The sequence below is a fragment of the Xiphophorus hellerii genome, chromosome 18, assembly GCF_003331165.1.
Source record: "Xiphophorus hellerii strain 12219 chromosome 18, Xiphophorus_hellerii-4.1, whole genome shotgun sequence".
NCBI lineage: Eukaryota > Metazoa > Chordata > Actinopteri > Cyprinodontiformes > Poeciliidae > Xiphophorus > Xiphophorus hellerii.
The window spans coordinates 32,714,868-32,730,276 of record NC_045689.1 but is presented as its reverse complement, the minus strand read 5'-3'; the positions used below and the strand labels follow the sequence as shown (position 1 = coordinate 32,730,276).

Genomic DNA, 15,409 nt, shown 5'->3' with positions numbered 1-15,409 from the left:
CAGAGTGAATGGGGAAGTTTGCGTGTTGCATCAGAGAAATAACTTGGGGCACATCAAAAAGCATCAACACAACAAATATAATATGACATTTAAAAAACAAGCACTTGACGGAGTTTGGCTAAATTGAGGCACACTGCAAGAAAAAAAAGACATCCAGAGCGGCCATACAGCAGTTAAAGCACTGCACAACTACCAAAACTCACCCGTACTAGCATGACGGTCAGAAAGCTAAGCAAATAAACCAAAAACTAATTTAAGTCTAAGGGCCAGAGGTGGGAATGATGCTGGTTCTGCTCTCGCTGTTGGACCACCGCGCTACTGGCTGTAATATTTCACAGACTCAATGAACTCTCACACCGAACGTCTGCTTAAAGCTGCAACATGTAACTTAAAAAAAAAAAGATTTTTCATATGTAGTCAAACTTTTGCTGTCCTCCTGACATAAGACAATAAGACTGGTAATGTCTGAAAAATAATCGATCTCCTCTGCCTCCTCCCTGTGTTCTGCAGAATTTCTCTGTTCGGTGAGAAACAACCAATCAGAGCCAGCATTAATCAGCTAGCCATGCTATCAGGAAGTTTGATAGGGGATTGTTTATTTTAATGCAACCTGCGTTTGACTTTGAATGAATGTTTCCTTTTTTTACTTGACATTATTTGATATAGGCACTTTTATGAGATTTATTTAACTTGTGTATAATTTAGGCTGTTAAGAATCTTTCTATTAAATAGTTAGGTGACTTTATTGCCAGATCACATAGTAGTATTTACACATAAAGCGAAAAATTAACAGCTAATCCAGGTGATCGGCCCCTATGAGTAATCGGAATCAGAATCGGCAGCAGAAAACCTGATCAGAGCATCCCTAGTTAAGACAGACTCTTGAAATAGATTTCTTTAAAAAAAAATAATCTATGCTAAAGGCAGTCTTACACAAAAGTGTACACAAAAACTGTGATGAAGTAAAGCACTCTATATGTTAAACTACAAAGGTTCTTTAGAAGGCTTTCATGATGAACATTTAGATAAAATGACTGATGGAAGTAAAAAAAGTCCTTCTCATTTTAAAGATGACATTTACTGACTGTGACGTTTTGGTCAAAGTCACAATCAAGATGTTCAAAAATTAGTAAAACCTAAAGGAGCCAGATGACGTGACCTCTTACTTCAGTTCTTGTTTTCTGAATGAACCTTCTTCTACTATCATATCAAATGATCTGTTTTACAATTTTTTAGACTTTACCATATCATAAATAAATAGAATTCAGCCTGGCAGAGATAGTGTCAAAGCAACTCTGTGAAAGAATAAAAAATATTGTGATAATCTTCTTTTCTCTACATTAACCTCCAAATGTGAAAATCAGTGTGAAAGAAAACATGAGAAAATTAAAACATGTTTAATGGAGCAGAAAGGCAGACATTCAAAAATGACCAAAAGTAAGAAAAGAAAAAACTGACACCTTCCCTTTCAGGATGGTCATGTTGTTGTTGTTTTCAAATATTTACTGTGAGAGAGACAAACAGCTCTCTGAGGAAATTAAATATAATAAAAAAAATTGCTGTGAAAAAAATGAGCGTATGAGCTCTTGTAATATCAAGGAGAAAAGCAGAAAATGAAAACGTGTTGAGTACTGAGCCACATTCATGACAAGCTTAGAATATTAGGAACACAGCTCTACTGTATCAGAAGTCAGCAATGCATTGGTACAAATTATATTGAACCACAATATTTCTGATTTATTTGAGAATGGTCTAAATTTAGGAATAATTTTTATGCCAACAAAGAGCTTGTTTTACCTACATTTGTTGCAAATTCAAATGAAGCGAAGAAACAACAGGTACTAAACAACAACAACAAACCAAACCAATCAGTCAAAAAAAAAATCTAAACTATTTTAGATAGTTTAGATTTAGTAGACTGGCAGTCAACCCCAGTTGAAATAAGAAAAAAAATTGTACTTAATTGATCAGATTTTAGGAAGTTGCTGAAACTGAAACTAATTTGAAATAAAGTATGTCTTGCTTTTTATTTCTATTATTGTATTTCAATTTTTATCATATTATTATCAAATGCAATTTTATTTCCTATTTTATCTTATATAAATTAGTGACACTGTAAATATTGTGAAGGACTTTGGTCAGCTGAGATTGCTGTAATGGTGCAATATGAATACACTTTGATTTGACTTTAAAAAAATAAATAAAAATCCAGTAAGTTTACAACCAAGTCTGCAGTCTTAGCTATGTAAAACAGCATGATATGGACTTTAAAATATTTTAAAATTAGCAATATCGGAAAGATACATAAATAAATCTGTAAAACGTTGGGTTTAAATCTAGGTGAAAATTTGTTTCTTTTTTTCAACATCCTAAATGAAACCCACCCACTTTGTATGGCGTTAAAACAACTCGGGAAACCAAATACAAACCACGGCTATCAGGATCCCATAAACATACAAAGCAGACACCACAGCACCTCAAACACAATAATTACTTTTACATAGCAAATAAATTTACAGGCTGGCCTAATGATTTAGAAAAAGCCCTAATGCTGTTTATAGTGACCGCAGGATCAGGATTCTATTTTCATCCTCAAAGCTTACTTATCAAATATCACAGGAAAATAAATCCTCCACCATCTGCTGGGATCATTATAGCATTTCCCATTCAAACAGGGCATGAAAATGACATTTAAATGAAAAATATTAAAATCTGTCTATATTTGTAGAGCCACCTGTACTGTATGTAAATGTACTTAGCAAAGGCCTATACTTGCAGAAGGTCTTAAAGCTACATCATTTCAATGTATGGCAAAGATCCAGGAATGAACAAACGGCAGAGGAAGAGAAAGCCATCCAAACCAGTTTCAGTCAGAACATACAGACAACATTTGTTATCCAAGTCAAATTTTACTCAGAATGATCTCAAGGACTGGGTAATTTTCTTACAGTCTGCGTCTTGTTTTGTCTGTCTTCTAAATAGCCCAGAATGATTTTCACATGTATGCTGTGCTTCATTAACCTATGCAAAAAAAAAAAAAAAAAAAAGGTAGCCAGAGACGAAACAAATCAATGATCATGAGCTGATTGTGCAGGGGAAGCTCTGGAGAGAAGGACAACTGTGGACAAAGCAGTCTGTTTTTACTAGGAGGGAAGCATCACCTGCAGGCCGGTGCTGGGATGGAAGTTCTGCTTTAGCATAGCCTGCCTGTGCATCAAGAGGAGGCTGTTACTTAGCCATTAAACGCTTTAAAATCAAGCCCTGGAGAATATAATTTTTAAGGTATCAGTGTTTTATTACCCAGTAATGCATTAGGGCTGGTTAGTTGTATGCATCAATCGATGAATACATATCTTTTTCAATATTCACATAGAGTAAAAGCAGTGAAAAGTGAAAGATGTTTACTCTGAGGAATCTTGAAGTGCAATGCAGACTTTCTTTGATGCTGCTGGTCGAACACTTTGTTGACTGGGTTGTTTTCGGTCGTGATCATTCAGAATAAGATGAGAGAATTTGGTGAAAGCTCTACACACACTCAGTGTGTTTCACTTTTGATGGATAGGACAGGTTTGAGCAAATTATTCAAACTAATATTTTCAACAACAAACAACACTTTCCCATCATTAGGGGCACAGTAAAAGCTGGAGAATAACCTAACAAAAATGTTTTGATTTTAATTTCATAACATAGGCGTGTCCAAAATGAAGGCCCATGCTCAGTAAAATAATACAAGACATGAACAAAAACTGAACACCTAAGTAACCATAACAACGTCAAACCAGACTTGTAAGTGTTACCTGTAAGAAATTTACTTACGTGTGGCAACAGTGTATGCTGGACCTGCTTCCTGTGGGGTATGCCGAGGTGTGTGTGTGTGCGGGGGGGTGCATTGGTGTGTGTATCTGTGTGTGCGGTACCTACCCTGTGCGCTTGGTGATGGTGCCCAGAGTCATGGGCTGTTTGATCTGAGCCAGAGGCAGCACCACGGTGAGGCTGGGCAGCGGCGTGAGCCGAGGATTCCCCATGTTGTTGTTGGTGAAGTTGTTGTATGAATCCTGGTTGCTCAGCTTGGCTGCAAGACACACATGCAGAAAATTAGCCAAAACGATTCCAACTGGACGGTTGCTGAACAAAGAATGCAGAGACAAAGATCTCAGAGAAATGTTTTGATTCGTTTTAGAGGAGAAGGGAACAAATAAACAGAGTCAAATGAATGCTGGAAACCTTTAATCCATTATTCATCCTGCAGTATGTTTTCAGTTCAGCTGCCTTTTCAGATGCTAATATTCAAATCTGATCACTTAGACTCAAATTTAAAACGTCATCTGACATCACTTCTAACCACACCACCTCACCACCAGAAAACCTTCTTTGAAATCAGCCCACCTTCCTCTGCCTCGCCTGAATCCTGGGATATTTGTTTTCCCCACTTGCTCCCTCACAAACACACAACCCCAGGTTCAAGGCCTCCCGTGGAATGACTGGAAATAACCAGCTCAAGATGCTATATTACAAAGACTCTGCTTGTAAGCCCGGCAGTCTCTTAATCAAGGCCAATCAACAGGCTCTCTGCACACTGGTGCAACCCACATGCATGCACATATGGGAAAACACATCACAAAGACAGATGATCCAGAGAATCACATCTCAACTCCCATATGCCGAAGAGCTGGAGTCAAACCTAATCAGGCCATGTCAAAGGCCTAATGATCCTAACCAGCTCCATCACTGAAGCAGAGTGAGGCTGCTAGTCCACTTACTGTTTATTTCACTCTTTTACTGTCTGACTGCAGACATTCAGCAGTTTACTGGGTAGAAGGAAACATGGAACACTTGATATCTGGCATAAAACAGCCAGTGATCACACAGAGACAAAATCACTTTTAATTTAACACCAACTACAGTACGACTACATACTTTAATTTAAAGATTACTGTATCTTGGAGAGTCAAAAAATGCATCATTTGTATGCATTTTAAGGCTAGCCAGCCTCATATGAAAATGCATCATTAAAAGAAGAGTCGTACTACAGCATAGGTTCATTTATTTGGAAATTGTCAAACATGAGGGTGGCCTGGTCCATGTTAATGTGATCTGGTTTGGAACCAGATCGTCCCGGTGATATTCAGTTGTTTTTCAACAAACTCACAGAAACTGGGTGTTCTGACATGTTCTAAATCAGAGCGGTCAGAAACGGCTTGTCTCCGCCGGCGAAGTGCACAGCTGAGAGGAGACGCAGGCAGAGTAAATCCAGGGTGGTAGAGGGGCAGTTGAATAGCATGAGGTGGCAACACCAAGAAGGTCTGCCTGCAAAGTCAGTTCATTCAACTAGTTAACCACCAGAGTGTGGAGACATAACAGCACAGTTTATAAGCCTCAACAAGTGTTGTAGCAATTTCAAATGTAGCACTGATAGACAGCTATGGTAGGAAAATCTGATGGTCAGAACACCGGCAGCACCTGGTGGATTTGTTCCTCCAGCTAGCATGCTTTTGGTTTTCTCAAGGCGGCAGACGATAATATTTAGTCCATGGTTTGTGCCTGTTGCTATAAATTAATTTATAGCTCATCAGTGAAATGTTTCATTCACAATAATAATAATTTTAAAAAAAACTGCAGCAAAACGAGTTGTTCTAAAACGCGCCTCAGACGGGGGGTAAAGGAAAGGTCTGTGGAGCTACAATAACCAGGAATTCAGACCAAAGCGTTGCAGTTCTACTTTATATAGACCACAAGTGAATAATTTACATGTGAAAAGGAAGGATTTACAAGCATGATGCATCCACTTTAAGACACTTTTGATAATTGAGGCATTTTTATAACTGAATGTAACTGTTACTTGACTGCACTATAAAATGACAATATGTACCTATGAAATACTCCCTGTAAATATTACATTTTTTATTATTTTGCCCTCTCTACAAAAATATTTTGTAGAAAACAATATTTAAAAACAGATCAGTAAGTGCAACAGTGCAGAACCAGAAGGAAGACTTTTTTTTTACCCTGAACCCCCCCTCCCAAAAAAAAACCCCAAAGGAAACGAACAGAAGTGGAGAACAATGCCTTGTGTCTACTATTTTTGTTGTGGTAAATGTAAGGTTGCACTAAAAAAAAAGACAAAAAAAAACAATTACATCTAAACAGACACATTAAACTGCAGCTGTATGGACATGCGGATTATATGACAAATATGTTTGTAATCCTGTGACAACAGTAAGAACAAAAAAAGTGTATACTGCTGGCAGCTCAAGGAAAATTCCAAGTTCAAGTGCTTTCAAAAGAAATAAAGAGCAAACCAGCGGGCGCAGCACAATACGCTCTCTGAATGTTTTCCTTGTTCCATTTGTTGCCTTAATAGATGAGTGACAGCCACGTAACATAAAGCAATGAAAAGCAGGAAGGGGGGACGTGAAGACAAAGAAAACAAGGCCCACATCAAACGCAACAATAAAGGCAAAGCAGCGGAGAGCCTCGTCATTATCTGGAAGGAGCGATCAAGAGGAGGCTGAATGTGAGCGGAAAGGGAGCGCTGAGTGTTTTGGTCCAGTCTTTTAGATCATTAACGTGTAGCTCTGAGTTTCATTAGTCCTGCCAAAGCTCTGCTTTGTGGTCCTCCATTGGCCTGTCTTTTAGACCTCCGGCAGCCAACAATGCTGCATGACCTTCGCAGGGAGAGAGAAGACCATTACACAAACCTGTCCTTCATTCCCCCCAGTCGCCCCAACCCTCCAGGCCCCCACCACTCCTCTCCTGGTCGACCAACAGCGGCCTGTACCGGGGCAGCTCCTGAAAGCCCTTCACATTTCAAAAGTGCTACACCCCCAGAGCCTGGGCAGCCACCTTTTGTGTTGAAGGAAGGGGAGCAGATGAGGAAAAAAAATCATCTGCACAGGAAGCAGTCTGAAAAGCCATAATGGTGCTTGAGCTGAGAGAGGAGTGGAGCATGAGGATTTGGGGTGGGGGTGTCGATGAATTTCACGTCCAAAACAGACTTTCACTTTTGCTCCGTTGCTGTGTTTGTCGTCACCCCCCCCGCAGACCGGACCGTGCCCTGGATTGTAGAACAGGTGTGGACGAACTGAGACAGTGTGGCGCTGAGCGCTGCCGGCCAGACAGCCGCAGCCAGCGTCACTGAAGGTCAAGAGGTCACGACCCTCCAGACAGTGAAGACGTGTTGCAGATCACGCAGTCAGAAGATGATACATGGACATTGCATGTGTCTGTGCCTGTGCACAAGGGATAACACATCAACATTCTGCATATAATTTATGAAACTTTAATTTAACATTGAGACAGAATTTAGCATGGATTCTGTTGGTACTAGGTAAATTATGCAGCAAAAAATTTATTTATTAAAATGCTTTATACACATTTAAAAAGCATTTTTAAATGTGTAAACATAAATAAAACAACATGAATGACTTTCTGCCATCAGAAAAAAACTATAAACGTATCAACAAAATTCTCTGGTGACCAATATAAGCCACTTTTCAGCTTTACTGGCCAGAACACTGACTGAAAAGACTCAAACGGTTTAATTAGAAATTGAACACAATGGAAGTCTTTTCAACAAATTTTAATCCAGTAATAAACTAGGTGCTTCTTGTTACTAGAAAGCAGTGACTGAAAACTAAAATCAAAAAATTATTTTCTTTTATCTTTAATTAAACAAATTTTCTTTCCAGACTTAATGAGTGGACAAATATGTGGGGAAACCTGTCCAATCAAACTCAATGTTGAAGATGTTTCCTTAATAAAAATCTGCCTCCTTATCACCTAGCTACCTGAGCGTGACTCAAAGTCTGAAATGAAAGCCACCTGTGTGAGGAGCCGGCCACAGCGAGGCGAGGAAGATCACAGCCACGGCCAAGACAAAGGCAGAGAGTGAGAGGCAGATAGCTGAGAAGCTGACACACAGCTCCAGACAGAGGCTGGGATTTGATTAATGACCAGGGCGTGATGCGCCCAGGCTCTGATACATGACATCTCCATGGAAAGAAGATCCATCAATGCAAATCCAGCTCCATCACAGTCGCACAGAGAAAAACTCTGACCCTGCCAAAAGAAAGTTGCATCAACACCTGACCCTCGCCTTTCTTTCTCAACTAATCCATCCGTCCGCCCGGCTCTCCTCCATCCATCCCTCCCTGTTTCAACAGCATTTGCATTCTCTTCTCGCATTAAGCCTCTCTCTCTCTCTCCTTTGCGCCCTTTCCCTCTCCTCAGCCTCCCCATGTCACGCTATCTCATGTTTCTATCCCCTCTTTTAATACCCAATTTGCATCCAATACAAGCAGGCTGCTTCCACTGAGGAGCCAATGTGCGAAAGGACAAGCTGTGAAGCCCTCACAAACACTGTGTCTTATTTGAATCGTTCTGCCTGAGAGCAGATTTCAGTTCAAGGAAAAAACAGGGCAGGCTGGAGTGGAGAGGACGGGGGTGTGAGGAGGCAGCAGGTTGGGCAGGTGACATGTTGACTGATGCTCCGCGATTCAGGACATGCAGAGGATCCTGCAGCTGGGAGGCAGAGGTGAAGCGTGGGAAAGGAATCTGAAGTTCAGCGTCCAGGCTGGGGAATACTTTTATAGCTCTGTCTTCCTTCTTTGAAGATGACATTTTGAAGTTGTTGTTTTTATCTCTGCCTGTTTTAAGGCCAAAACCATAAAATGTATCGCGTAATGTGAATCCCAGAAAAGCTAACTAAACAAATACTCAAAGAGATGAAACTTTGTGAGTTAAATGATGCAGTGGGTGACATTTGGATCCGCAACTAGAACAAGTGATGTAGAAATGATGACTAGTTGAGCAGATTTTCGTCAAGACAAAGCTGCTTTTAAACGGAAAGTGAGTTTTCCAATGGAGCAGATTGATTCTAAACAGAAGTTTCATGTGCATCAGTCAGACCAATCCTGACAAAGAATAAGGAGACACACGTCCCGCTGATGAAGCAAAGTAAAGTGGTTAGCATGTCCTAACCAAAGCACAGGACACAGCAGATTACTGAAAGGCCATGTGTGTCTAATGTATACACTACACTGTACACCCCATCATGTGAAAAGTGTAAAAAATGTCTGCCCAGAAATATTTGAGGATCAGTCAGAATGTTGCGCTTGACCTGATAAATCTGAAGGTGAAATGAAAATGTGCAAAAGGCCAAAACCAGCAACTCCAACAGAATAAATACAGCAGTTCTAAACCAAAAGTTCTACATGAACTTTAATTGAAACAACCAAATAAAGAAAGAAATACAAATATTGAATAAAGCCTACAATTCTTCAGGTGTTAAAATGTGTCAACATGTTTGTGTTGATGCCGGCAGCCCTGCTGTAGCTGTCTGTGTTCCTGCAAGACTTTAAGGTCATTCCTTCATTTAGGCAAATCCATGTGCAGGTGAGCTTTATGGAAATGTTGCTTTTTACATGATTTTTGCATCAGTGTGAGGTACCTTGTAGTGCCAGGTCACTCATTTGACAAATTTGCAAGAAACACACACTTTGATGACTTATTCTAATGTTCCTGAACTTTTTAAGACGTTCATATATTTCTAAGGCCACTGGTTGTTTTTAATTCATGGAGAAAAAAAAATATTGAAGGAGGTTGATAACATTTAGTCTTTTTCATTTTTGAGTAATTTAAAATTTTATAAACATGTAGATTAACTCCATCTTAGATTTTCAGTTGGTTTTCAATTTCAGATTGTTTGAAACCCAAAATGTCCATTTAAAAATATCACAAAATACAAAAGTTATAATCCAAAAAATATTTTTATTATACATGAATTCTATAGTTTTGGAGAGAACAGATGTATTACTTTCATATGTGCAGGTGAAGAACAGCAGCTCCATCTGCACATATTCAGAACATTTAACACTTATCTCTTTAAAAGCAGAATGGAATAAAATATTGTTTTTATCTTTTTGTTGTTTTTTTTTACCAAGAATCCACAAAGATCAGTGACTGTCTTTACTGGTTATTGTGTGGATTAAAATCTCCTGGATTCATTTAATAACCGTGACAAACCCTGTATTTAAAGTTCATCGTTAAATAATTTTGTGTTTCTATTTTTTTTCCCCCAAGAAAGCATTCTAACTTATGCAATATTATATTTTATCAAGTATTTTGTTGTAAGAATTGTAAATAATTATTTTTGCTGTAAAAAATCTTTTAGTAATATCATCACCTTCCTAAAACAATGGCCCAAGTTATTTTGTGCCAAAAGTGATTTTTTTTTTTTTTTTTTGCCTAAAAAACTTTTGGCAAAAAAAAAAGAAAAAAGACTGAGATTATTTTAGGAAGTTGACAATATTAATACTTCATTATCATATAATTAAATAAAAAGTGTTAAAAAAATTAAGACTTTTTCATATCATATTTTTGTATTAGGCCTCGTTTCTGTTCACAAACATTATTATTGAATTTCTTTCAAACAGGAGTCATTAGGTCTAACCTTCCAGATTTCAGTCTTCCAACTTTCCCAGACATGTTAAAGGTGGGAGGAAAAGAAAGCAGAGGGTGAGGAAGGAGGAAAGGTGCAGCGGCAGCGGCAGTAGGGGTGAGAGGTGGGGCTTTCTGAGCAGAAGGAGAAAGCTGTTCTTCCATCCCAATTCCCCAAAGTACTGTTATTAAAACACTCACTTCCACATGAGGGGGAAAACGAGGGAGACAGAAAAACAGAAGAAGGAGAAGAAAGAGAAATGGACGGCAGGGCAGGCTAAAAAGAGCTGAACACAAAGAGTGTGTGGAGTGTGTGTGTGTAAAGGAGGTTATGAGGGGGTAAGTACTGAAGGAGCGGGGATCCCCTACTGGACAAAGTAAAAACAAATTAAAAGCGCCTTTATAAAACACAGATGCTGCAGCTGAAAAAAAAAAACTTCCCATGATTTAGTCTTTTGTCAGGGAGGAGGAGGGCTGGTGGTAAAGCCATCAAGACGTGCAGGACGTCCTCTTCTCTTCTCTTCTCTTCTCTTCTCTTCTCGTCTCCCCCCGTCCTCGCCTCGCTCAGGTAATGCTCTACTGGAGGAATCTCTCTTCCCTTTTCCATTTTCACCCCTCTGCTCTCTCTTTGTACAGCAGCCTTCTCTCATCTGCTATTTTCAGTCGCAGTGAAGAGTCGAGGTCAGGCCGGCCTGTGTGAAAATGGCTTCCTGCCCGCTCTCCTGCTCCCAAACCGCAAGCTAACGGGTCGCTTTTACTAATGGCCCTATTTGGGAAAACCTTCAGAACGTTTTGTATTTTTATCAACATTTCTCATGTCAAAATAGTTGAAAAATACGAAGATAGAAATTCCCAGGAAATAACTTTTTTTTCCTAATTTTATCTCGAAACTAGGAAGCAGGATTTTGACGTTTCTTGTAAAAGATGTGGTATATGAAAAAAAAAGAAGAAAAAAAAAGACAGCAGGGCTGAGGGAGCGGCAGCACAGAAGCAAGAACATTTCACATCTAGGAACATTTTCCTAACAAACAACTTCTAGGTGTGAAGACATCAAGCAGGCAAAGGAAAAAACAGAGCGGGAACACACAAGCAGCCCCCTGAAATCAGATCCACAAGTTTACAGCATGTCAGTATTTACAAGGCTTCATCAGACAGTGCTGGGTCGCCAACAAGCTGAGCCCCGGAGGGGGGTGGGGGGGACAGCTCCGTTGGATCAGATGACACCCACACTCCAGCCATGTGTGTGTGTACAAGAGAACACACGTGTGCAAATATGTGCATCTCTGGTCCTATTTGGGTCGAGGAGTTAGTCCCTCACAACGAGGAGCGGTGGGTTCCCGCGAGCGAGTGGAGGAGACGGTATAGGAGATGGCTGTGATGTGTGTGTGTGTGTGTGTGTGTGTGGGTGTGTGTGTGTTTGTGTGTGTGTGTGTGTGAGTGGGGGGGTTTAGATAAATTTACAGACAAATGAAAAATAAAAATACATAAAAGTCACACAGAGGCTCACTGTACAAAACATTTCTGTAGTTTCGTTTACATTTCCTTAGAAGACAAAAGCCAAAGTACACCAATATAATTCAGTTCTCTCTTAGACTTAAATTAAAAGCAAACCCTTCCACCAAAAACAATTGTTTTAAGAAAAATATATTTATGAATATATAACATCTATTGTTAAAAACAGTTAGTTATGCAGTAAAATATGTCACTTTTTCACTTTAACCATCATTAGGTAGATGTTCTTCAGTAAACCTGATTAAAACCAGATCAGAGAGCAGCGACATGAGCAGAACCTGACCTCACAGTCAGAGAGCCAGCCGCTAAATCCCACTCTGAAAGCCCACCCCCCCTTTAATAAGCCGGTGGTCCGATGGCGAACAGACAATAAGAAGGGTGGAGGGGAGATAAACCCGACGGTGCTGCTGCAGGGTCTGGTGAGGCAGAAGGCATGCAGTCAAACACTCACAGACTTATCACCTTTAACAACTCCTGCACAGTCAGGGAACTCCAGGCAGAAATCTAGTCATCTGATCCATCAGGTTTCTTCATCTTAAGATACACCTGAACTTTATTATATTATATTATATTATATTATATTATATTATATTATATTATATTATATTATATTACATTATATTATAATGTTTGGGTGTGACACATGCTGTGTATTGAGCTGGTAAGAAAAGTGTACCAAAAAAACTTTGACAAGTTAGTTTACTGGGAATTTAAAAAAAAATAGAAAGATTTTTGAGGTTTCAAAAATATAAAAATATGAGATTATGCATGTAAACTCTGAAGTAGATTACAATTCATTTATAATAAGAATGTGTCTTAATTTTTAGCCAACGAGAATATGGGTGTATCATATTTCCAAAATGTTTTAATGACGACATGAGTTTTTTTAAAGCCTAACCTGGATAATAATGTTTCATCTTTTCGTTCTATAAATTACATTTGAATTACATTCAGGAGGTCTGAAACCGATTTAGTTCACCGTGTAAAACAATGACTTGTATAGAACAGAATAAAAAGTGGTGACAGTGCAGCAGCACAGAAAGCATCTAAAGCCTATTGATTGTTTGATGAAGGAAGAACATGGCTTTCCACAGGGCAGGCACCGAGCTGGAAGCCACAAGTGCCTTCTGTGTGTAACAGCAAGCCAGCTTTATTTCTTTATCTCTACCTTACAATTTTGCAAATCAAATAATGATGAGTGCAGCGGCGAGCAGCCGGTGATAAGAGGGTTTAGTGGTTGTGGGGATTGAGTTATTAGGGTTCGCATAAAAACGTCAGAGGTCTCTGGCGGAGCACGGCCGCCGGCCAAGATACATATTCCTCGTACTGTGTATTTTTGGTCGCTTTAAAAGCCTTAAAAGTACAGGGGAAGGCTAATTTTCAGGGTAAACAGCTTGTTCGATTGCTCTGTGGTTTTGCGCTGAGCTTTCCGTTTATTGACTCAAGCCGAGCTGGGCTCTGGCTCCTCTGCCGACCACAGCCTGCACAAGCCTGCAGACCTCCGTCGGCAGTGCAGAGCACGAGCCGCTGACACTTCTCACCTCTTTGATGGTGCTCCACTGTACACTGAAATGTAGAAAGCCTCACTCTCAGGAGTGCACAGAATGACCCTGGGATAAAAATGCTTTTATGATTCAGCTGCTTCCTCTAAATAATGAGCACTCTGTTGGTTAATATATTTAAGATACAACAGGATTAAAGTCTAATGCAGGGTTTTATATACTACAAAATGTCTGTATTTTAAGAATACGTTCTAGGGAGAAAGGTGCAGGGGTTAAAAAATATCACAAGGCTTTAAACAAAACATTTAAAAGCATGACAATAAATATCTATGAAAATGGTTCTGATTGCCAATCACGATATAGTTTCAGTTCTAAGTGGGGGTTGGGATGGAAAACTAACATAGAACAACACAGGAAAATGAAGCATTAAATACTACCCTGGTTATCCAAACAGAGTTCTGGTATTAAGAATAAAAAACAATTGTGAGCTCCGAGTTGAAGGAAGCAGCCACCTGTGAAACGTTCAGGTGCTGCAGAAATGAGCCCACTCATCCTCTGTTGTCACATTTGCATTCAGGCTAATCCCTTCCAGCAACAAGTCCAGTTTCACCAGTCCTGCACTGTGTGACGAGCAGCCGGGCTGCTCCACACCGCCTGCAACCCTGACCATACAGCGCCATACAGAGGCTTACTGCGGTACTAAAACTGAGCTCTGCCACAAAGAATTCACTGACTTCAGCCAAATATAATCAACAGTGTTGAATGACTTTGTTTAAGTGTAGTATCTGTAGTTCAGTCCCTGCTCACTGTGTTGATCATCCATTTGTAGAATCTCTAGAAAACAGAAAGACAAAACTATCTCAGAATTATGAAAGATATTTAATTGCTCCTAATCAGGTTGACATTTCAGGCTCAGAGATGCTGCTGGAGGTAAAACAGACAACAACTTTCCTCTGAGTCTGGTGACTGAGCGAAGGCAGACCTGCTCACCTGAACCACAATCTGCTCTGATTTAAACATGAACAGTGTAACTTACTCTGGTAAAGCCATCTACCACCTCTGTGTGTTTCAGGAGGAATTCTGAACGCTTTAGGTCGGATTTTTGCGACACACAGTCCCAGAGCAGGGTCAACAGGAGGCCGTGCACATACGTGTCACACACCAGCAGTTATGAGGTAATGTTTCCTTGACTTCTGCTTCTGCAAAGCGTTGGTGTTTTTCACCACAGGACGATGACTGACGAAGGCTGGATGGGGGTGGGGGCGATAGGGAGAGACAGGGCGAGATAAAACACAAGTCCAAAGCTAAATAAGCAAGCCGTCCGCCTCTAATAGCAGAAAGGAAGTGTCCCTTTATCAACAAATGAATTAACAGTTTCCCGTCACACCTTGTTTTCAGCCTCCCCCTCTCTGGTGCTCCGTCTGAACCAGCGCCAGGGCCCAGATGGCCCAGTGATCAGACCACCACCACTTCAGCTCGCTGAGGAAACAAATCTGCTGCAATGACTCACAGCACAGTGTTGATGTCTTGCACTCCTGATGCTGCATGCACAGGCAAAACCAGCAACCAGGGATGAAAAATAAAGATGATGGTTAGAAAATCCTTTGACCAGAATGAAAATATTTCTCCTTACAGTAAGGGGATAAGCTCAGAGTTTGGACTTATTGATAAGTTGCTTTGGCAGTAGGCAGCTTATCAATGCGATTTTTACCATATGAAAACTTTGAGTAAAAAATACTTTGATTCAAAATATTTTATTTAAAAAAATATGTTGTTTCTCCTACAAATAAATTGATTTAAATTAATACATTTATACGCTATATTTATATACAGTTTGGTCACCTTCATAAAAGGTTTGCTACACAGACTTACAAAACATTAGTGCAGTATTTTTTCTAACACAAGTAAAGGAAGCTGATGCCGTTAATCAGTCAGATTGTCTGCTCTGGTGGAAATGC

The 15,409-nt window shown here is 39.8% G+C and overlaps 1 protein-coding gene across 1 annotated transcript in view; it reads right to left on the bottom strand.

The window, feature by feature from the left end:
* The window catches only part of bcas3 (BCAS3 microtubule associated cell migration factor), a 351,457-nt gene that overhangs the window by 238,659 nt on the left and 97,389 nt on the right, over positions 1-15,409 (bottom strand). Inside the window, exon 16 of the mRNA XM_032590298.1 lies at positions 3,922-4,072. Coding sequence (XP_032446189.1) covers positions 3,922-4,072 — 151 coding nt within the window. The remainder of the gene's footprint in view (positions 1-3,921; positions 4,073-15,409) is intronic.